The sequence below is a fragment of the Blennius ocellaris genome (assembly GCF_963422515.1).
Source record: "Blennius ocellaris genome assembly, chromosome: 20".
Taxonomy (NCBI): Eukaryota; Metazoa; Chordata; class Actinopteri; order Blenniiformes; family Blenniidae; genus Blennius; species Blennius ocellaris.
The window spans coordinates 4,637,614-4,661,614 of record NC_137669.1 but is presented as its reverse complement, the minus strand read 5'-3'; the positions used below and the strand labels follow the sequence as shown (position 1 = coordinate 4,661,614).

Here is a 24,001-nt window from a genome sequence, read left to right as displayed (position 1 = left end):
GGGGGGGTGGAGGTAAGGGCAGTGTTGGTGGTGGAGGGACGGGGTGGGGGAGGTGGGGGGTCTTCAGGAAGTGGGGGTGCGATGGAGGACAGTGGACGACTCAGGTGGTCCAAGGAAAGCCGAGACCAAAACTCCCCAACTATGCAGAACCTGGAAGAGTTACAAAGGTCCAACATGAAACAACGACACAGGGAAAGTCAACAGCAGCATCCAGTAGCTCAGTTCTGCTTGTTTGTGAGAATCCAGCAGGATGATGTTCGTACCACTGGACAGCAGCTTGGGGAAAGATCTGGGACTCTGGTGACAGGACGTGGACTCTGTAGTCTCCTCCTCACTGGACCAGCAACTCTCATTTCCCCAGCGTTTGAGCCATCTTTGCATCAAAAAAGGATTAAAAGGACAATGAAATACCCTGAAAAGTGCTGAACTGAGCTTCCGTCACCAGAAATATCCACTTCTTCAACGCGATAACTCATTGTTTTCCTGGCACAACGGTTAATCCTCAGTACGATTCCAGAGCTTTTACTCACTTCCACCGTCTGTCCACTGAGTGATAGTCCATGTAGGTTCTAATAATGCGGCCCGTCGGCAATCCGAAGTGACTAAGAAGGACTTTAATGAGTTTTTTAAGTTTTTAAATAAGTGTGGAAAGTCTGTCTTTATCTCCTGTCTCATTCGCACACTTGGCCGAGGTGCAACTGCTTCAGCAGAATTTGAAGTCTGAACACGTTTCTTACTTCCGCCTGCAGAAGCCACAATGTAGATTTCATTGATGACTTCAACTTATTCTGGAACCGTAACTCTTTCTTCCGTCCGTGTACCTTCCGCCCATCCGATTTTTGTTTTTTGATTTGACATTGGGAAACAAAAACTGGGAGACGAGCCGTCTCTTGTTTTACTTTATAAAATAAAAAATCAATAAATGGAAATCGTGTCGTTTCCCGTTTCCCGACATGCCTTTCTGAAACAAAAATTGGGAAATAAAACACGGCCGTAATTCTTTTTGAAAGTCGAAGGCGTTATTTGTGACTTCTTTTCGTGAGTGTTTGTAAAACAACAGATCCCATCTGTACAAACAACTGATCGTCTTAGGCCCCGTTTACACAACGTTTTCAACTGAAAACGAAAAACCTTCTTTGCGTTTTAGGGGTTCATTCAGGGGCTTTTTGAAAACTGCTCCCAAGGTGGAACTTTGCAAACACGCCCAGACACGTGTTATGCAATTCCTCTGGTTTAAGATACTACCGTGGCACATTAACAATACACATGTTTCACATTTTCACACAAATGCGTTTCTTTCAACAGAAATTGAATATCCACTACAATGGTCTGAGAACAAAGAAACTTTAATCAATTCATTAATGGTTCCAATTTATTCAACTTTATTCAGTCCAGCCTCTTGCCTTCGCTTGCGTTCAGCTTGACACTGAAAACACAATGAAATCAATCCACATGCTAAACATTCTCACGTTAGTAATCAAGAAGACATTCAGAATATTGCAGCTTTGTCTCTCACAGAAAACAAAACTGCGGACATTTCTTCTGTACATCACAATCAAATTTCACATTGTCTGGTGGACTATTGCTCAGGTGTACCACATGCTCTCAATCTTTTCCCAGTGCAGGAACCATAAACACATCGCACACCTCCACACACACTTTTACTTTCATTCCAGATCCAAGGAGCCTCACACATGACAGCGGAAGTAAAACTTGTTTTAGACTATTTCTCAGCACCAAATTGATCGTTCATAGCCAGAAATTCCTGTTTTGCATCTTGAACTAATTATTTTGTGAAACCAAAACAGTATTACTACTTTTTCATGGCCATGAGTTGAAATCCTTTTAAAGATTCTTATTTTTTTGCAGAAAATTACTCATTTGACAAAGTAAATTATTATATGGTTGCATCAAATTGCTCCTTCGTGGCCACAAAATACTATTTCATATCCCCAAATATTTATTTTGTGGCCTCAAATGACTTTTTTGTGACCACAAATTACAATATTATGGAGAAAAAATATTATTTGCAATTGCCACAAATTATTAATTCACAGTCACAAATTACAATTTTATAGTCACAAATTACTATCTTATTTAAATACAACTTTTGTGGTAAAGGAATTACTATTTCATGGCTTAAATCACTCTGTCGTTGCCACAAATTACTATTTAGTGCAAAAATTACTATTTAGTGGTCACGAGTTAATATTTTATGACTTCAAATGTCAATCTTGTAGCCACAAATTACTATCTCATAGCCTCAGCTTACTGTTTCATGGTCACAATTCACTACTGTATAAATTTGTGGGCAGAAATAAAATTTTCATTCCAGATGTCATGGCTGAAACCGAACAAATATGGAATAAAGAAAGCCATAAATCTAACATCTCGCCGTTGTTACAAACTCTCACAGAATTCGAACAAGTTTTTATAGCATTACATGCTACAGTAGTTGAAATATCGCTCTCTGCATAAATTGTCATGTTTAAAATAAGTAGAAATGTGCTTTTCCAAAGACCCGCCTTGCTAATTCAGGTCATATTAGGAAATCCTTTTTTTTCTCCAAGAGTACATTGAATCATTTAAAAGAAAGCTGCTTGTGCTTTCTCGCCTACACGTTCTCACCAGAAAAGTATAATTTCACTCTTAAGGCACGGACTGAAGCTTGTGGCTGTCTGCTGTGGGCTGATACATGCTGACAGCTTGGCTGTCTTCAGTTACATTATTTTCATAGCTGTGGTGCTTTCACGCTACAGTGCATCACTATCATTTTCAACCCTTTAATATCTGTGCATCGTCTTACGGCACATTTTGTGACGACGTACTTTACAGTGCGAGTCGGTGAAGGTGGCCAGTGAGGGTCATGTGCAATAAAATACTCTTGCAATGTCTTTGCACTTCTGGAGAAATGTCGTCTCCACAGAGAGATTTGATGTTGCCGTGTCATGTAAGCACTTGTGACAGTCTTACAAAGTAAGAGTCGATGAAACACACCCGACTCCTGACGGTTTAAACTTCCTGTGTGAAAATGTCACTTTTCCAAGTCAGTCTCTTTGTTTCCTCAAACGTCGCTCTTGTCTCCCAAAACTCGATTCCTTGTCGGTTCTTTTGGTTTTGGAGCTCGTCCTCCTCTCACTTCCCCCCGCTGGCGTTCCGTTTGGCGTTGAGTTTCTGCGCGATGCCGTAGGGAACGTGAGCGGCGATGGTCCCCATCTCCGCCGCCCCTTCCACATGAAACATCTGATCATCGAAGTAGATGTGTGGCCGGATCTTCTCCAGCATGGGGCCCTTTGGCGCCCCCGCGAGGAACAAGGCCTCGTCGATCTCCAGACCCCAGGCCCGGAGCGTCTTCAGCGCCCGGATCCCGGAGCTCGCCGCGCTGCGAGCCGTCACCAGGAAGGTACGGATGGGACAGTCCAGGCGGTGGCCTTTAGCGTAGAACTTCTTCTGGAGCTTCCCCAAAGCTTCCAGGAAGCCCTTCAGGGGACCCTGCGGGACAAGAAGTGTTGTGTTCACCAGAAGTAACAGATAAAAACTATACGTGATCGCTTACTTTCTATTGGTTTTCCAATATTACAGTAACAATCGTCCCCATACCCCGAACGACACCCCAGAAGTGAAGAAAGTGTGTCCTCTCTCTCCCTGGCTTGTTTCAGTTTTTAAAAAGTGTGTTGCTCCAACCAGCCAATCAGAAATCAAACCCTATATAGTGTCATCGGGGGTTCAGCCAATCACAATCAAGGTAGATTTTGACCCTCCCATAATTGGGCAGCTCTACTTTGACACATAGTCTCACAAGAGGAAGTACTTCCTCCTCTTCCCAACATGGTCATGTGTGGACGGAGCCAGTCCAGCTCACACAGACACAGCAGATTCTGAACGCAGCTCCTATGAGCCAATATTCAAATGGAGGAAAATCGAGGAGAAGCTAGAACGTTTGAATACAAGGTTTACAAATTAACTGGACCCCTTTTATCAAAAAGCAGCATTCACTTACTTTGGTCCTGTTTTTTTAGTTTTTTGAAGATTTCTGTTCCTTTTAAGTTGTAGTTACTTTCGGTTTTTGCAGATCTCTTTTGAACATTGATGTCAAGGCACAGGCATGACACTCTAATTGCACCGTTTTATCTCATTGTAGCCCAGTGTGACACCTACAACAGCGAAGCTGCTTGTCTGACAGAATAACACACCGGCTGTTATTTATAGCATGACATTTATATTTTATACTTACAAAATATGACTGGGCTTCATTGAATATTTTGAAGTATTTGAAATGTGAGATACCATCTGCGTCTGCACAAACTTAAAGGTACAAACATGATCCAGTAGGGTGTCCTCGTTTTCCCGCTCATGTTCGAAGAACTTGTCCAACCCGTGGGCCTTGAAGATGCGTTCAGACTCGTCGGAGAAGAGGACGGCGTCGCCGTCGAACGCCACCCTCAGCTGGGTCTCCGACACTTTCGTCAGCTTCTCGGTCATGAACATGGTGGCTGCAGCAATGCCTGCATATAAACACCGAGAGGAGAGGAGAGGAGAGGAGAGGAGAGGAGAGGAGAGGAGAGGAGAGGAGAGGAGAGGAGTCAGCCGTAATGCAATTTGGTGGATATTTTACTTTGAATGCACTTTGATAGACTTCAGTCACTCTCCTCTGTCATTATATTACATTTTCTACGCACTTCACTTTCCATCGCTTTCATTTGTCATAATTTCAGTGTCCCTCACTTCAAGTTCAACTGAAACTTTTTTGCAGACAACTAAAAACCAAACAACCATGTTTTCAGGTGCTGTGCTAAATCAAAAGTGTTTTGTAGTACTGGAAATACAACAATTTATAATATACTAACCTACGATTTACCAAATACCTGTGTTGTCATGTATCTGGGAAAGCGAGACGAAAAGAAGACGGGTATCTGGTTAAAATTGTACTCATTGGGAGTAAAAAGGCTATAACCAGAAACTGGCACAAAGTGGAAACGCCAAGCTCAAGAACAAGAACGCCGACAGGGAAAGTGAGACCAAGAACAAAATAGTACGACGTGCATCACCATTGTTGTGTAAACGGACGCCCAAAACGCAATGAAAGTTTAGTTTCACTGCTTCCTCTTTACCACAAAAGTTAACTGGACTAATGGGTATTTTGACACAGATATAATGACGTAATACCTTCATCCATCAATTTAAGTTTGGGCTGTCGGGAGCGTGAGCAAACCCCAGAAGAAAAAAGAAATGTACAATACAACCAGCGAATGTGTCACATACAGCGAGAGAGAGATTCCTCACTCACTCCTACAGGAAAATGTCACGTCACTTAACCCAATGACTGCAGAGGGAGAATGTCGAAACTCAATTTTGAACAAGGGGCCTTGTTGTTTTAAAGTGACAGCAAGCGTTAAAAACGGGAGACCTCAACTATGAACCGTGATGCTTTTCATTTTCATTTTGCACCAAAACCAGACCAAAGCCCTTCTCCATCCGCAGTCCTTTCAAAAAGATCACCCTCTAAATAGACTCGTAAGACGTCCTTCAACTTGCAGATAGTATCAGCCAGCAGCTTTGTGGCTAATTAAAGACCCTCCAAGTAAAATGTCAAGGACGCCAGCTTTTCTCACACCGAGTGCAGGCGACATGAAGCTTGTCCGTCACACGAAGAGCGGCCCTGTGATCATCGCGCCGAGTTCTGGGGATACGTTGATTTCCCTGTAAGGCGCCACGTGCAGCTCTGTGGATTCTCAGCATGACGCACTTTTCATTTCTGACAGCCGTGATAATGCAACATGAAACGAACAGATTTAGACCTCCAGAAGCAGTTTGTCACGTCAAATGCGACAAATGTGCTCCTGCTCTTCGTATTTCCTGTATAATGTGTTGCATACGCTTTTTTTTTTTTTTTAATCTGTAGGAATTTTTATGAAAGCAGGTGTTAGATATTAATGGTTCCTGTTAATGTTATACATTTTTACTGTATGATATATTTTTGAATATGTATTATTAAGTTGTGTCCCTGCCCTGTTGGGGACTGCCAATGGAAACTTGCTAAAATCTGGTAGGAAGCATCTTTTCTTCAAGATGAATGTTTGTGTACATGGTCCCTGAAAGAAAACCTAAAATAAACAAACACATTTCCTCATTAATTAGTCTTCTGTTTCCACCATATTAACAGCTTGTTAACTTCGGCGGTGGGAAGCCATATCTGCAATTATGGACACACATCCAGAGCCACAGGACGGGCAAATGTTAGTATTCCCTTCAGCTTACTTGTTGGTATTCAGTGACATGGAGCAATGAAATCAAGAGAGACGCAGGGAGGAAATCATCAATATGCTGATTTATGGTAATGGGACTGCAGCATGGGAGACCACGTCAGTCAACGCTGCTTCGTATGCAAACAAGACGGAAATAATTCACAACGTATATATTCCCAGTGCAGGGATGTAAATGTGCATGAGTCTGATAGAGAGGGGTGACCTTTTCACTTCTTTCCATTTTAAGTAGGATGAAACGCAGAACATTTAAAGACGTACTTTACGAGATGTAGTAATTATGTAAAATATCTTGAGAATGGATTCTCGTGATGGCTTTTTTTCCCTATTTTTTTTTAACCAGGACAGTTTCCACAGTGGTGACATGCTGTATAAAACCTGCTGGTTGTTTTTTTTTAAAGGCAAAGTTGTGAAGCAGTACTTTTGAAAATCCAGATGTTTTGTATTGTCAAACAGACTCCATCTCCATCAGGAGAAATCGGACTCAACCAGACGAGTCCCAGTAGTCGTAGTGACAATCACTGACTACAGGTACTTATTGTGAAGAACTGGTACCTTCATAGTTACAGTCGTACATCGATTCCCATCCATGTGCGCTCACCTTCAGCCAGAGCCTCCCTGACCTTGTCGGCGTCCGCAGACAGGTAGAGGTTGGTCTGCCAGGCCTTCAGGTAGCCAATGGGACTGCTCCCTCCCGTCATGCAGAACCTCTCGATGAACAGGTCTGTGGAAGAGAGGGACACAAGCCAACAAGGGTTTTCATTTCAGCGTCACATTTCCACATTCGGTACATCGACAGCAGATCAATTACACAGTTTCGTAAACACAGCGGCGAAAAAAAGCAAAATGTCTCGTTAAGTTCTAAGAGCGACAAAAATAATAGACGACTGGAGGGGAAGGTGAAGACCTGGTGAGAGGATAAACTTACAAATGCATGAAATTTTGGAGACGATCCAGTGGGGGGGGGGGGCACTGAGAAGGGAGACGGAAGGAACCAACACCTGTGGGAAAGTGTCTTTTTGCTTTTTGGCTGCAGCCGCCTGTGTGTTCTCATGTCGCTCTCTACATGTAGCTGAGGACGAGGGGCTGTGAAGCTGATGGAGTGACTGTCAACGGAGCTGAAGGTTAGAATTAAAGGTGGGTGACAGAGACGGCGATGTGGAGGAGGAGAAGGTGTCACGTGTGAGGAGGGAGATTTATGAAAAGAGACATTGCAAGGTTGTGGCATTCATTTGAAGCCATTTAGGCACGAGGCTTGTTGTCGACGTTAGAGGTCCAGTTCAGTGGTGGACTTTAACCATGAGGCGTCACACAGACGGCTCGGAGGCCAAATCAGCCGGCAGGACGACTTTCAAGAAAGACCAGAAATGTCTTGTTTCCATACGAGGAAACTGTGCTAGAGTTGAGATCTACCATACTGCAAGCAAAAGCTATTTTTCGTGATGATGCATCCATGAGTAATTGTTAACTAGGAAAGTCGGAATTTTTCAGGAAGCCAGTGTGTTGTCACTCATGACAACAGCATCAATGTATATACATGAGGGTTGTATTATATATATTAACTGAAAATCATCAAACTCCATGAGTCCAGTTACACTAATCTACAGTGAGCCCAAATGTATGGCAACTATGTCCACCGATAATATGGACCTTTCATATTAATGTTGGTTTAGTTAGGTGACAACAACTTTGTCATTCATCTCCAGGTTATTACAGGATTGACTTATTGGCTGTGTCTTGTTTTTATATAAATACTCCAAACTGTGAAATATGACTTTTTGAACTCGTGACTCTCCGAGGTTACAGCGACTGGAAAATATCGTTATTTATTGATTATTGAAGCTACTCATGTGTACCATGAGGCAGCCAAACGACCAGAGTAACTATCTGTGAAAGGTTTATCCACACAAAGGTCTGGATTACAGTGTTTTTCTTCTGACTTGACACAGAGTCAGCCGAGAAATGTTGCCGACGTCTTTTTCACACCTCGAGAACAATTTCATAGATCAGAGAAGTTCATGTTTTTTTCCCCCAGGAAACACAGACAGATTCAGTGAAAACATGGAAACTCTACACTGAAAGAAATGGGGTCTATATATTGAGGAGAAACATGAAGCCAGAATACTACGACGGTATCATAGTTCCACCCACTTTACCTACACTGGGAAGCATAGTGGACTTGTACATCATGTTTTACCTCAGTGGTTATAAGTGAAATGATTTGCTAGATCATGTTCCCCAGTTGAGTATACAGATGGGATTGCAAATGACCAAGTATAACAGATTGGAAAGAAAAAGAATCACAATTATTTAACATGATGGTGATTTTATATAATGTGTACATATAGTGTTACAGTCTTGTTCTGCGAGGAAATTAAATCAAAGCCATCCATCTATTGTTCATGTGAACCAAATAGCCATCCATCCATCCATCCATCCATCCATCCATCCATCCATCCATCCATCCACCCATAATAACTCAACAATCGATTCCACTGTGGTGAAATCTGTGAGCGTTAACCTTGTAAACCTCATAATTCTTGTTCCTTCTCATCCCCATTGACCAATTCTCCTGGACAGGCTAGAAACAGTTTGGTTTCACAAGCAGGATCGAGGCAAAGGGATATGGAAACAAACCAACAAAAAAAAAGAGCCCCAGTGTTGCTTCAAGCCCCCTGAGCGATCCCTCCATCACTGAGAGAGACCAGTGTCCTCCAAAGACGTCCTGAATGGTTTATTTAGCTTTGTAGTTGAGCCCTGGCGAGTTTGAATCTCATCCTCCCCCTCCCCTCTACACTGTACCCCACCTCATCATTTCAAACCTCTCGAGTGTCACCCGGCTTTTAACACAAGTGCCGGAGCGTGGGAGTCAACTCGTCTTCTTCACTGATGTCTTTGTATCCTTCTTTTCCCCTTTTCCTGTTCGCATGAATGTTTTGGTGTAGTCTATCTTCGTACGGTTTATTTGCTTGTCGGAAAGATCTAAAACATGCTAATGTGGGAAGACACTGGAGTAAAGAACAACCAGCTTCGTTGGACCGTTTTCACATTTTGATGCTTTCAGTGACCCACATTGACTGCGTGCAGTCGGCTGGCGTACGTAATGGGCTGTTTTTGCAAATGGATACGATTTAATGATAAGTCTAGGGGTGTTTTTTGAAGCGTTATATGAATAAAAAGTATTCGTAAAAGTATTATTATTATTATTGATGTTGTGGATTAATTTTGATTAATCATGGTTAAATATCATTCATTTTAACTCTATATTATTCACGTTTCATTTTGTATGAGCAGATTCATGAAAGAAGGGAATATATCTGCACTTAATGTGTGTATTAAGCACCTTCATTAGTTAATGCATTGCCAGAGATGTCTTGGGGATTTTGAGTCTGCCCTACAGATGGGGTTAATTGCATTAAAGCTTTTAATCGGATTAATCACTATGATGGACTGTGGTAATACATCAATTTTGATGATTCTAACGAAATTTTTTCAATATATTTTGAATAAACTCACATCACTTTGTGGAAATGTGTTCTGAGATTGACAAGAAAATGACATTCATTTTGTAAGTTCTTGTCAGAATCTAAATTAATATTATGAATTCTGCTTGAAAGGTTTTTGAAGTGCTGTCCCATCAGTTTAGATTACTAGCAGGGGCCTGGATTTTCTTTTTCCCCTTTCAGAACTCCTTTAATTCCTCATGGCGTGGCTCCAGCAAGTCACTGGAACCATCCCTCAGAGTATTTGCTCCACCATGACAGTCACAAAGTTTGCTGGCTGCACATCCATAATGTCAGTCTTCTGTCCCACCACGTCCTAGTGATACGCCAAGAAAACATCCATCTCACCAGCAGCAGCAACCCAGATTAATCATCCAAGGCAGAACAGACCCATGCTTCCATGTTGTTTCCACCAAATTCTAAGTGGATCTATCGAATGTGACAGCAGAAAACCAGATTATTCAGACCTGGTCCCTCCAGTCTTGTAATACCAACTTGTATCACATGTTGGTGTGGCAATTCATTCAAGATCAGGGGTCAAACACGACTTAAATCAGACCCAATTTCATCTTGATTTGGCCGGTCTGGTAAAATAGTGTCTTAATAAACTTTGTAGTAATTATCGGGGGTGATTTGAAAATATCAACACGTATACTCTGCAACAGGACAATCAAAATAAAGCCACTTTCAATGAAACAGGAAAATGTCCAGAAAAAACCCCCCCAAAAAACTTCTATAGCTGTTGCATTGTCTGTGTTTTTTATAGTTTCACCCTGATGAGGCCAAAACTGTGTCCGGTTTCAGAGTTGTGTTGTGTCTGCAAAGGCAAAGGCAAAATCTCCAAGAAAATCAATAAAACCTTGAGGAAAGATTATATCAAGACACACTCTGCTACCCAACTAATCAAATATCTCTCCCTGAATTTTCATGAATCAGATGTTTATGACTAATGGCAGCCGCTCTAGTAAATGTTTCTAACCGATCCATTTCTGGGCACCTGGACGTGTCTCTACTGGAAGAATAATGACTTCATCATGTGAAAACAAAATGACCCTCAGCCTCGGGTCCCATGATGTGTAGGTGCTCAGCAGGAGCATGGAATAGCTGGCTGGCGCTCGCAGCATGCCGGCCATTCAGAACCATGTGTCAACTGTAAAGCTGTCCCCAGTCACTCAAACGCCAGGAGACACACTGCAGCTCACTTCGGGTTCAAACCAGCTCGAGACAGCAAGTGTGTGATACTCCACTGAGCTCGCCTTGTTCGGTGTCAGGCAGCGAGTAAATGTTTGTGTTTTCATCCTTCTTTATGGCCGAGCAGCGAGGAGCGGCGCTCTGTGTGTTCGACCGGAGCTCTGCGGGAACGGCTGCGCCCCGCTCACCGCCACCAGAGAGATCAGACGGGGAACCATCTGGGGAGGCCGGGCGTAGTTTTGTTGCCTTTGCTCGGACCTGTTTTTCTTTCAGGCCCCTTTTAAATCCCAGAGGGACACGATTCTGACCCGGCCCGAACCTCCGAGGATCTGAAAACAATCGAGGAGCTGAAACAGGAAGTGGTCAGCGAGGAACGATGTCAGCGGAGGGTTAAACACTTTTCCCTGGGAAGGATCCCGTCAGTCAGCTGTTTATACACGCTGTTGTTTGTCTCTCTCCTGCGTCAGTTTCCATCACTTGGGTTTTCTCATTGCATCAAAGTCTGGGGCGGTTCCTTCGTCTGAATCACGTTCAGAGAACAAAATGGAAATGGTTTGCAAAAGCAGTCAAGTGGCACATGCTCAAACAAAAGAAACACGCTTTTGGTTTTTGTGTTTGTCAGCCAATGACAGCTGAAAATGTTTAATAGCCCCTCTGTGTCTCCTTGGGGTCGTTTGTGTTGTAGTGAAGTATAAAACATGAATAACTCCAACAAAAACTAAATCAACAGTGTCAATTCATCCTGAGTCTTTCTGCCGTTGCTCCACAAACAGACATCGCTTTCAAGAACGTTTCCAAGTGAAGGTGGAACACGTCAATGTTCTGTTTTTCTAAACGTCAAAGAGAGTCGGGTCTCAAATTATAATAATTATGTGCGTTAAGCGAGCTCAGGTTTTTAAGTTTGAGCATTCCAATAGTTAGAATTCATGACTACGTTGCAAACGATCCACCGTCGGGCTCTATTTCTTTTTTTAACACAGCGATTCACGACCAAAGACTCAAAACCAGAGTGCAAGATCCTCCAATCTAATCTGGCCAAACCAAAAAGAAAATTATAAGAATTTCAGAGAAAACAAATTAAAAAAAAAAAAAACACATTCTGTAGGAGAAGTGATCTAAGCTGAGATGACTGAATGAAAGTTACCTTGTTGCTTTCAAACTTTCATTGAAATTGGTTTTATGTTGAGATTGTAATCGATTTTAGTAGTAGTTGTTAGGTTTTGTGTAAATACAGACATTTTCATCACATATGCTGTACTGTTCACCACAACAAAGAAAAGCTTTAAAGTTTAAATTTAAAAGCCACTATGGCACTATTTTAACTGTCACTCAATGGACTGAATGTGGCTCATGAATGAAAATGTGTTTGACACCTCTGTTTAATGTGGCATAACAATGCTTTGGAGTCTTAAAGTATGCATTGAATTCAGCTTCACAAAACTTTATATTAAAAGTGTAAGTGGCAGGAGAACAAATAGGCCAGAGAGAAAGATAAATTGATTAAAAAGTTCACCTGCAGACGTCATGTATTTACTCAGGGGTGAAAACTCTGTTCCAGTTGTTTTTACCAAGATTGTTCAGACTAAATTCCTCCTTTCATACATAAACTCAACACATTAGAGGATTTTCTTTGCTAATTAAATAATGAACAGTGTACATTTAATTTGGCTTTCTGATGGAGACAAATAATTCACCTATCAAATAGATGTGGAACCTTGTGAAAGTAACCTGTCAATGTTTGCTATTAGGAAGCTATTAAAACCCCAGATTCAGTCTTCTGCAGTGAAACTTCTAATACTTCCACCAAGGGTTGTCAAAGTCTTCTTCTTCTTCATTTGGCTTTAATGGCAGTTGGCATCCATGAAGTTATATTACCGCCATCTGCTGGTTCTAGTTAGTCTATACTTTCCCCAAACAGACCCGCTGCCTTTAGAAACCCATTTAAACGCAGTGTGAAGAAGGCAGCTAGCTGCGAGAACTAATGTGAATTGCAGGACACAAAAAAAAAAAAAAAAAAAGAAACCCATTTAAACATCTTCTGCCCCTTCTTCCTTCCCACTCCAGTATCTCCTTCACTCCTCCTTCTTCCATTCCTTCTTTCCTCAATCCCTCCATCATATTGCTTCTTTCACTCCCACACTCCCTGCAGCTCACCAGCACATCCACTCTTTCTGATTCTTGACATAAACTGTAACGGTCTGTTGGATGTTTCCCCCTTATGTGTTCTGTACTACTGCGGTATGAATGCCCAATTCTTAATCTGGTAAAGACGGTCTCCTCTTCCCAACCACCTCCTCCACCCTTCATGCCTCCCACATTATTTTAAATACTGTTTCGATGTCGTCCTCTTTCCTCCTTGTGCCGTTGCTGTTTCCATGTTTACTTTGCTTCCCTTCAAACTATCACCTTCCCTTCTGTTCTCACCAACATGATGTCGGTCTCTATAGCTGCTTTGGCCGTGGCGTTCACTTTCTTTTTTTTTTTTTTAATGTACACGCATAAAGTGGCAGATGGGTTGTGTGAGACTCACTGTGATGGTTGATGGTGTTAATGAGCCGAATACCCACGTGGGCGTGATTGTATGTCACCAAGACGATGTCGAACAGCTCTTCGCTTTGTGGGTACAGATCCCTCAGGCGAGCGTTGACCGCCTCCAGAGCCTGTCGAGAAAGTGGAAACAGTCAAACAAGAAGCTAAAACATGTAAAAAAAAAAACCACCTATGTCTTTTGTGTGACTGTGACCTTGACGAAGGAGAACGCCGGTCCGGGAGCGAAGGGTTCATTCTCGTGCTCGATCTGGTATCTCAGGTATTCCTCCACGCCTTTCTGCTCGAACACCTTCTGCTCCCGGTCGGTCCGGAACAGGACCCGAGACGAGACGGCGATGGTCACCGCGTTCTCTGGCTTCGGCTGCGAGGGGAAACAAAAAAAGAGCCAAAAGATGGAAATCGGAGGAATGACACGATACGGAGATGAGGGAGCAGCAGGGACGCACCAATACCAATACTCAAACACTCGGCAAAACATCCCCGAACCAAACCAGCAGGTATAACGTGACGTCAGCCACCAGCAACGCCGCCAGCAGGGGGACGAAAAACCTATTTAATATTACTGAGGGTGGCAAACATCACACAGAATGTAAATTATGTTCTTATCGAGAGGAGGTGAAAGGTAGTTCGTGCTTGGTATCGGTGCATCGCCACTGAGGCGTCGTGAACCAACGAAACAATGACTGAAAACCACAGCGAGGAGCAGATCGGGGAAACATGAAGGTGGTTATCGTTCTCATCTCGCCTCCATCATCGTCAAAACACGTCACAGTCCACCAGCTTACCAGGCCTCGTGTCATGCACGTCATCTGTTGCATTGTCATCGCATTATCTTGTTGATATCAAATGGATTTATGAGCAGAATCGTCTGGACTCGTGCGACGAGAGCATTACATGTGTCCGGACATGTGAGCCGGCATTTTCAGGTCAGCGCCTGCATGTGTCTGATGTGACGTCGCTCTGACACAGCGGGTTCAAATGAATTGGCTCTCAAGATCATTTCTCGATAAGAATCACAGTTCGCTGCTGGCGTCACGTGCAGCCCAGTTTGAGCTCAGATGGGAAATTAAACAGGAAACAACTTATTGTGAACCGAAACATAAAGATACAAATATTGTGTATATGTGTTTATTGAAGGAAGTTACGATCATTGTGACAATGTAAGAACTACGCTGCACCGCCCTCTCCATAGTGGTAAGAGTTCTGCCTTCAGAAAAATTAGCCAGATGTAAATAAAACAATAAAAGTGCAGATCAGGAAAATTTAGATTGCTGTTAGACAGTAATTTAGATTTAATCTTGACAAATGATCCATTACAGTAAAGGCCCTCTCCATTTACTTGGTATTAGTTTTGCAGTAATATTTATTTAGCATTGCTTTACATTAGAATCAAGTTGAACTTGCTAAGAGTATATCTAGTAAAAACTATTTTAATGAGCCATCCGGCTCTGCTTTAAGTGTTTCGTAATAATAGTATGACAGGGAGCTTCTTGAAGAAAAAAACAATTTGAATGATGAGTCAGAAAGGACTGAAATAGAAAACACTGTGAGTGAGACTTTTTTTCTGCAGGAGATCGGATGATCAGTGCTCGATGGCACGGCCGCCTCGGGTTTCATGTTTATGGTGTTTGAAGGGGGGCGAGGGGAGGAATTGGGGGGGGGGGCAGCATTCCTTCAAGGGCAGCCACTGTCGGTGCCCACAGCTGAGATGAGGAAACGGTGGTAGAGAAGGTGCAGAAACAAACTAAAGAATAAACATTGTTTTTACAGTGCTTTTAGTGTGAAAGAAAGAAAACAACAACAACTGTGTGCATGCGAGTGCTACTGAGCCAGTGTGAGTCTACGATTACGTGTTTTGTTTTGTTTTTTTGTTGGTTTTTTTGAGAGTGAATAACTAGGCCACATGGACCTGGGCGCCGCGCCACTGTTCCTAAATTAAATCTGTTTCATCAGACCTGCTGCCTGCTGGTGATTCACCTGCTTACCTGATGACACACACACACACACACACACACACACACACACACACACACACACACACACACACACACACACACACACACACACACACACACACACACACACACACACACAGTACATTTGAAGGACTAATCCTGACCCAGATCTTCAGACGGATTAAAATTCAAAATTGAATATCTGATTACAATCCAACTATAATAGTTTATTTGTGTTTTGAAAACATCGTGCCACCAAACTGGCCAAAGCAACATAGAAACCTGTGAGCCTGAATTAACGACACAACGGAATTAATAAAAACTGGTTATGCCATGTGTGAATGACGAACGGCATCAGTAAATATTAAGGATGTTCCGGTACCGATACTGATCCCGATACCAGTATTGGGTATCCGTCAGCAACGTCGCCAGCACGTTGATATGAGAGCATGAGGATATCATTACTGGCGTGCTCAGTTTTTTATTACTGCGAATGACAACAGTAAGGAAGACTGTAAATGATGTTCTGCCAAAATATTAAGAGGTGAAGGTTTGTTCAAACAACACCAGCAAACTAGAGACCAGCGTTTCTCATTAGTTTAACTGTTTAGTGGATCCAAGAGCATTTTGATAGCCGTGCTACACGCTACATGCTACATGCTACGTGCTAAAGACTTTCAGGGCTCACACACCAGCGGTGCCACATGCTAAGCATGATCAAAGGAGTTGTTTTCAGTGGCTCTGAGCATTGTTGTGTTGTAAACAAGGCCTGCCTTACTTCTGATTTGTGCTTAACTGGAGTTTAGAGAAATGATAATAGCGACATTGAAGAGCTGCTAACAGAGAGATTTTCCCAACTCCTTCCGTGTACCTAAATTAAAATGAACAAACAACAAACCCACTGAAGCTTCAATAATTGTAACTATACTCTGATTCCTGGCACAATTATTATTTAATGATCTAATCGAGAACACTGGGCACCCAAAAGTACAAAGTCAGGCTCAGAAAAAGAAAGAAGTACTTCATGTTTAGCTTCAGTAATCTGTACTAAGTGCAGGACATCAGGCACTTTATGTATGTAGCACGGCTAATTCATTACCTTGCCTAAAATAAGGTTGCATTGAGTTTCATTGACACATTTTAACATCTCTGGAGGGGAAGTCTGTTGATGCTCATGAACCCGAGCTTCTCTCAACAGTTATTTAGTTATGAATTATTTCCCTCGTCCTCACATGACCCTACATGAAAATGACATGTTTTGTTTTGTTTTGTTTTATTTATTTTTTTAGCATTTCTGCCATTTCCATGTAAACGGATGTCACTGGGCCAAATGCCATTGTACATTACATTATAAGGAAATATTTGAGATCGTGTCTAAAAAGCAATAAACTGAAAACAGAGAAATACAAAAAGAAACCTTCCATGACACCCTTTTCTCCACATTATATAGCAGCATCTAATAATACTGATATGTATGCAGTTTGTGTCACACACTCCAACGAATGAATGCATTTAAGTCTCAGTCGGGAAGGTTGCTGTATGTCTGTGTGGACAAAATCACTTGACCACATGGACCTTTACAAAGCTTCAGGCCGAAACGATTCCCGTGAACAAATATAGATGAAAAATAAGTGCAGCCGTTATGCAACATGACCTTTTGGCTTGTACTCCGCCAATATGAATATTATGACACCACAAAGTCGAAAAAGATGCTTTGAAACCTTAAGACTGCACAGTGATGAAGTAGTTAGCAGCGCTTGAATCACGACAACATGAGTCACTGTTCAGATCCCCGCTGTGCAGGAGAAGGATCGGTCGCAAAACTGCATGAAACTATCGCGGCGAGCTGCAAGCCGGCTTCCGACACGCAGGAGCAAAAAGAAGATTGTCTTTGTAAAGTTTTCTAGGTACTTTTTGGCACAAGCTATACAAACGGGTTCTTTGTCACGACTGGTCTCTAATGGCATCAAGTGTGGAGAATCTGATTTGATTCAACCACTTCAGTCAACCAAGAGATTTTTATGTGAAAGGCTGTTGAGGCTTTTTTCTTTCTTTCTTTCTTTCTTTCTTTCTTTCTTTCTTTCTTTCTTTCTTTCTTTCTTTCTTTCTTTCTTTCTTTCTTTCTTTCTTTCTTTCTTTCTTTCTTTCTTTCTTTCTTTATTATTTGTTTATATATTTTTATTTATTTATTTGTGCATTTATACATTCATGCATTTATTTATGTATTTATGCAATTGTTTCATTATTCATTTTGTTTTTTATATCATTATTTTGTACATGTGAAAAAAGAAAACACAAACACAAAGAAAAAGAAAAAGAAAAAAAACCATCCACATGACTTAGCAAAATGTAGAATAAACATAATCCGTCTTCAAAATGTGCCAAATCTGGCTTTACGTGTTCAAAAAGGGAGTAGGAAGAGGTGTAAACTTATTTAATTCTACCCCTTTGCATATTTAAAAAAGAAATTCCTTCACATTTCAATGCACAGGTTTGTGGTGAGAATTTGGGTTCCACTGGTCAGAATTGGGTTTTTGTTCTGATCAGAACAGCAGAAAGTCTCCACGTGAATCTTCTGCAGGCTTCTTCCTGTTAAAAAGGAGCTTTTCCCTTCTACAGTCACTCAAGCTTGTTAAGATTTATTTTTATACTATTTTGAAACTCAATTTGATCTTTTTCCTGCTGCTCGGAGAAGTCTGACTGCAACACACAATGGTTCCTTGTTTTAAGCCACTGACAACGAAGTTTTCTGATTTCTGATCTCTTAAGCTGATGAAATTTTGCCACAATAATTTTTGGAGGGTTTACATTGTTGACGGACGGCTTGTTAAAGCAAACAGGAAGTGGTGGTGGGTTCTGTTGCGCAATCTATGAACTGATGAGATGCTTTTGGGGCAATACTGTTAAAAGTGAATGTGTGGCATCCTCTCAATATAGTCATCCACGTCCTGTCGGGGTTTAATGTTCTTGTCGCTGTCGACACTTAGAAATAGAACTCAGGAAAACATCCATACCATCGTTTCAACTGGCGAAGACAAAACTTCAGAAAGCTAACAGAGCAACACTCTACGCTTTAACTTTTGCATGTTTAGATCAGCTGATCAAAACACAACCTTGTTGGAACAAAAGGCATAAATAACTTCAGCTGCCACATGATGTAACAGGAAGTGTGATGTTTATATCTTTGTGTTTCGCTGGTTGGTGTCAGAACACCACCAGCGAGACTTTTCTTATCGTGCGCTCCCTCGTGACAAAAGGTCAACACCACATTTAATGAAGGACCACCCGCAACATAAACATTTGATACGCTGCGATATTGAATTACCGGATTTTCAAAGAAGGGCCGTCCTTATCTGGAAGAACTCAACGTTCAACTCTTGGTGCAGTTTGGAAATGTCAGTAGGATTTTAAATTGGGCTTCGACTATTTGTGAAATCCTGCAATCTGATGTGGAAACTGCAGCTGAGACAAGCACACTCAGCACTTATAATATGTCATCTAGCGTCAAAATGCAAAATAAATAAATAAATAAAACCAGACCAAAGCAGGAGTGCACACTTTAAAGGGGACGACAGCTGTCGACTGATTAAGTTTCCGTAGCTTCCGAACGAATCAACGTGACGGCGGAGGCGAGGATGCATCGGGTCAGCCAGGAGGTTAGTAGTGTGGAGGGGTGAGGTGGGGGGGGGGGGGTATGTGACCATGCAGGCCGTCACACGGGAGGTTAAAAGGAGGGTGAAAAGGGTGCGGTTGTAGCCATCAGCAGCCGTGGACATAAAACTCATCACCTCACGCGATGGCGGGACATACTTACGAAGAACACGCCTCCCTCCACCTTCCGGGCTCGTCTCCCAGCCACCTTAGCAGAACAACAGTGTTTTTAATTCATCAGGAAGACTGTTCAACGCAAGAACAGAAGGCATTCCTGTAAAATTACAAATAAACAATAAAGAGCTTTCGATGTCTGCTGTGTACTTGAGTTGGATGGTCTTCATATCCACAAAGACTCAATCCTTGGTGTGTTTTTATTTCTAAGTCTTTTCTGGCTCTGCGGCCCTCCGACCTTCAGAACCACATCGGTCACAGAAACCAGGACTCATAATCTTCCCTCGCGAGGATCTTGTTTTATTATCAGTTACTAACGTCAGAACTGAACTGCGAAAAAGGACTTCAGGTTTGTGGCTCCATCTGCTTGGAACGAACTACAAAAAAAACCTGGGTTCACTGGGCTCTCTTCCTTGGAAACTGACACATCTGTCTGCAGATGTTTTGAATGATGAAGTTGGTTTTAATTTGTGGGCAATTTTTTTTTACGCAAATTTGCAAATTTTTTATTAATGTATTGACATTTTTCTTATATGTTTTATGTGTGTTTTATATGCCTGTTTTGTCTGGAACCTGAATGTACTGTTGCCTGTCTTGGCCAGGACACACTTGAAAGGAGATTTTTTTTTTAATGCTTTTAGATTTTTATGGTGAATTAAAAGTTAAACAAACCAATAAATAAAATATCTTACACATAAACCAGGGTTCAACACATTTGAAGATACAATATGCAGAAATGCAACTTTTGAGTTTTGGTCGGCGATGATTTTGAAAATGCATCAAACGTCAATGCATCAAACGACAGAATATCCAGCTTTTAATGTTGATTCACCTTTTTTGTTCAAAATGGGAGCATTTACACAAAAAAAAATGTTAAAAATTGCAGGTAATTCGTGTATAGTGTGACTTTTGTTAACGATACGGCAAAACCGTTTCCCCAAAATATTTACCCAAAAAATATTTTGGGGAGAAACACAAAATGGAGGACAAACTGGGTGGGATTTTCGAGTTAGTTTAGTAAAATTCTGCAAGTTTGCTATGTTCTCTCATTCCAAATGATTGCGTGAAGCACCTTTCTACACTGCAAACAGAAAAAGAGCATTTGGTATTTTCCTGTTACCCTGATGAAACTGCTTTTGCACACAGACGACCTGCAGGCAGCAGAGCCAACAGGAGCTTTGGGGCAGTTTATCTGTTGGAGTTACTTTACTCTATGAATAACAAGTCACACAGTCTGAGGGCGCTGCCAGCTCTCTGCTGAGATCTGATACTGCCAGTGTGGACGGCCTGCTCTCTTCCAGGGGGGGCCTCCCACCTGCTGGGAATGCACTGGACTTTAATCCCATCAGATCTGTTGATTAATATGACACGAAGTGATTGAAATTCAATAAGCCTGCATGTAATTTCTTTTATTTTTTTCTCTCCCCCCCACCCCCCTGTGGTTGCACTCAGCTCCTCCGTGTGTGAATCCCATGAGGGCTTTTGCCCGATCAGCACGACTGGTATCCACTCATAACGCAGATCCGTGAGTCACCCGTTATTTACTCATGAGAGGCTGCGAGACGACCCTCCTGGAGAGGGATTCCCAGTCAACAGGCGGGTGCCGTGTGGGGAGAAACAGGGAGGTGAGCGCATGAGCCGAGCGAGTGGGGAGCAACGGGGCGTTGATATTTATAGATAAGGTAAAGGCCAGTGATGATGCGGTCAGCCTGAGCCTTGGCAGATATGGTAACACCAGAGGGTGGCTGGAGGAGACGCGGCGCTCACGCAGCTGCTGGGCTGAAACTAAGTCTTTATTGCTCTCAGGTGGAAATTGCAGGATTACTAAGGCATTTTTTTGGTGAAAGTGGCTCCAGCAACTAACTATTGGGTCATTTGTCCCACATGGCTTGTGCTTCAGCCCCGTGGACACGACAACGCTTGAAATGAAGACACATCATTTTTGCCTTTCTGTTTCAAAAACACTCTGTGTCATGACACTACAGAACTAATCTTGTTGTTATCGTTGATCGACTCGCACATGTGCAGAACAACTACTTACAACGACCCGTGGGGTGTGTGTGTGTGTGTGTGTGTGTGTGTGTGTGTGTGTGTGTGTGTGTGTGTGTGTGTGTGTGTGTGTGTGTGTGCGTGCGTGCGTGCGTGCGTGCGTGCGTGCGTGCGTGCGTGCGTGCGTGCCTGTGTGTGTGTCTCAGTATCAGCATTTACATAGAGATGTAGTCTTGAAGTGTTTTAAAAAAGTTGCACTGTCCCTTGTTTCCATGGAGATGTAATCAAACAGTTTTCAAAAAGTTGAGTTTACAGTGACTCCGAGCAAAAAAGGCCACGACTATGCAACTAAAGCTTTTCCTTTTTCACTTGAAAATGTTGCGTAAACGGAGCTTTAGCATGGTTTGATATCCAGTACGGTGTTTGTTTGACCTGTAAATAGCAGGAAAAGGAGGAAATCCAATATCCATACTCTACATCTCGTCACCCGGCTCTTGCAGACTCTTCAAGCTTGAGCTGAAAAGGCTCCAGAGTCGTTCCAACGATCTTTCTCAGAAGTGTCCATACTTTATTTTACTACCACAAATAGAAAAATCCACCAACAGCAGAATCACTCAATAGAGGTGAAGTAGATCTCTGAAGCTTTTTGCACTCACTCACTACCCCCCTTTGTTTAGTTTGGCTATTTTCAGACTAATAAAGTTGAATTGGGGCTACACCATGTTATTGTAATTGTATCGTCATGACGATATTCACAGGTGTGATAGCTTCCTTGCGAAAGACAGACCCGACTGGGATAAATGATAATAGTTTCCGTTTGCTCTACATTCAAGCTCTGCAAACTCAAAATGACAGGATGTTAAAGGTGAAACGAAAGCGAGATTAACTGAAAAAAAACCAATGCAAATTATGTAATTAAATTGATCAACTGAATGAATTATATTATATTATTATATATTATATTTGTTACCTCCAGCTGTGGGCAGAGCTTTCATCCAGTATTTGCTATTGCTTCATATTGCATACTTAAATATGTATTTCAAAGTTAATTTTCCATAACCGTCCTCAGATGTCAGTGCAATTGGCTTTCCCCGATAACAAAAACCCTGAGCAACTAAATCAAGTTATATTGTATGTTATAGTATGTTATTGAATCATATCACATTGTATTGTGACGTATTTACTCAGTGCATGGTATTGTAATGGATTACATTGTGCTGTAATGTATCAGATGTTTAACTCATTGCATCCAATCACCACTCCCTGAAATCTACAAAATTCACTCCTCGATAAACCCTTGGTATCAAAATGCGTCTCCGGTGTCGATCGGAGTGAAAAAGCTGCAGTCCGTCCTGTTTGGTATGTTGCGTCTATAAACAGCTCGTACCCTTCGCCGGTGAGTGTGACTGGTTCTGTTTTCAAAGTCAGGCTGGATCAGCGCTCAGGTTCCACCAGTCGGAGTTGAAGTTCTTGGCTCCAGAAGAGGTTTAACCAAGTCTTCACTTTACACATACAAACACATTCGCCTTGAGAACCAAACCAGATCAAACAAATTGTCCAAAATTGTTCTTTTGTTTTTGTAACTTGACTGAATTCCAAGAACTTTCAGAGTTCGGTAAAAGATTGCATGTTTAAATACTGCCGAAGACTGAACCAAAGTCTTCGGGCTACAATCTTATTCTGACCCTGTTTAAACCCCCCAGTATGTAAAGTACACGTGGACGATGTAAACATCAGACTGAGATGCTCGAGACGGCAGAAGAGGAGAGGGGAGACAGATCTGAGGGATTACCAGCTACTCCCTTGGTTTGTCTGGAAACTGCAGACCTAAAGTTCTGGAGGTGTGGTGGGACTTACTGGCTTGGTGTTGGTGCCGAGGCCCAGTTGGTCCTGGTCGAACTCCTGCTTCCCCTCCCATGATCCCCTGCTGTCCCCGTTGGATGGAGGAGACACTTTGAGCTCGTTTACCTGTCCACTCATCACCTGCACCGGGTCCAGACTCATCTTCACCATAGAGAGCCCAAACCCGGGCCAACTCCCCGAAAACTTCTCCGACAGCTCCGCTTCGATTGGAGCCGCGGATTCACGATTTTCCCGACGCTCTTCTACGCTGATGACGCGGGAGAGTTCGCAGCTCACTGAGGCGTCACACCTGCCAGACACAGAGGAAGCTGGACTCTTTCCTCCAACTCCCCCTGGAGCTTCTCCCCTCCTCCTCTCAGGAGGATTGTCAGTTTCTGCATCCAGTTCCAGAGGATATGAAAGATGTTCACGCTTCCAAAGCCGTGATTCCTCTTCTGTTACACCCCACACACACACACACACACTGTCACACGGACAGTCTGTCCTTTATCAGTGTGTTGCAGGCTGTGCAGCCGTCCATCTGCTGCTACCTCTCGGACTCTCTCTCTCCCCTCTCACCCCCCCCCCCCCCACCCCCTCTCTCTTTCTGTCCCGTTCAATCACCCTCTCAGCTCCCAGGCTCCATTCATTCCCTCACTCCGTCCACCAATCGCAGCCCCACTTCCTTATTCAGTAAGCCCCCGCATTTTCCCTCTCCCTCCCTCCCTCCCTCCCTCTCTCTCACTCTCTCCCTCGCTCCTGCCCTCCCTCCCGACACTGTCCCGTGCAGCTTGCCCAGGAGGCTCATGGGATATCCAGGCACACACTAAGTACAGAGCAGCAGACATGTCTCATCGTGTGCCATGTAATCCGACATCGCAAT

General features: G+C 42.7%; 1 protein-coding gene across 1 annotated transcript; it reads right to left on the bottom strand.

Annotated features, from left to right (window-relative positions):
* Positions 1-1,328: 1,328 nt before the first annotated feature.
* Positions 1,329-23,692, bottom strand: nt5c1aa (5'-nucleotidase, cytosolic IAa). The gene is made up of 7 exons (XM_080515967.1): positions 23,134-23,692; positions 19,277-19,321; positions 13,701-13,868; positions 13,488-13,617; positions 6,865-6,987; positions 4,321-4,505; positions 1,329-3,492 (listed from the first exon to the last, which is right to left on the bottom strand). Exons 1-7 carry the CDS (start codon positions 23,287-23,289, stop codon positions 3,136-3,138), a joined length of 1,164 nt encoding a protein of 387 aa, XP_080372093.1. The 5' UTR covers positions 23,290-23,692; the 3' UTR covers positions 1,329-3,135.
* Between the last annotated feature and the right edge of the window lie 309 nt (positions 23,693-24,001).

Bases quoted from the DNA above. Each gene is read 5' to 3' on its own strand.
- nt5c1aa (XM_080515967.1), bottom strand. From the start codon at position 23,289: ATGGTGAAGATGAGTCTGGACCCGGTGCAGGTGATGAGTGGACAGGTA. The intron at 6,988-13,487 runs GTGAGTCTCACA...TCTCTTCCACAG, and splicing joins TAACACCATCAACCATCACA to ACCTGTTCATCGAGAGGTTC. The intron at 3,493-4,320 runs GTTTGTACCTTT...CTTGTCCCGCAG, and splicing joins AGGACACCCTACTGGATCAT to GGTCCCCTGAAGGGCTTCCT.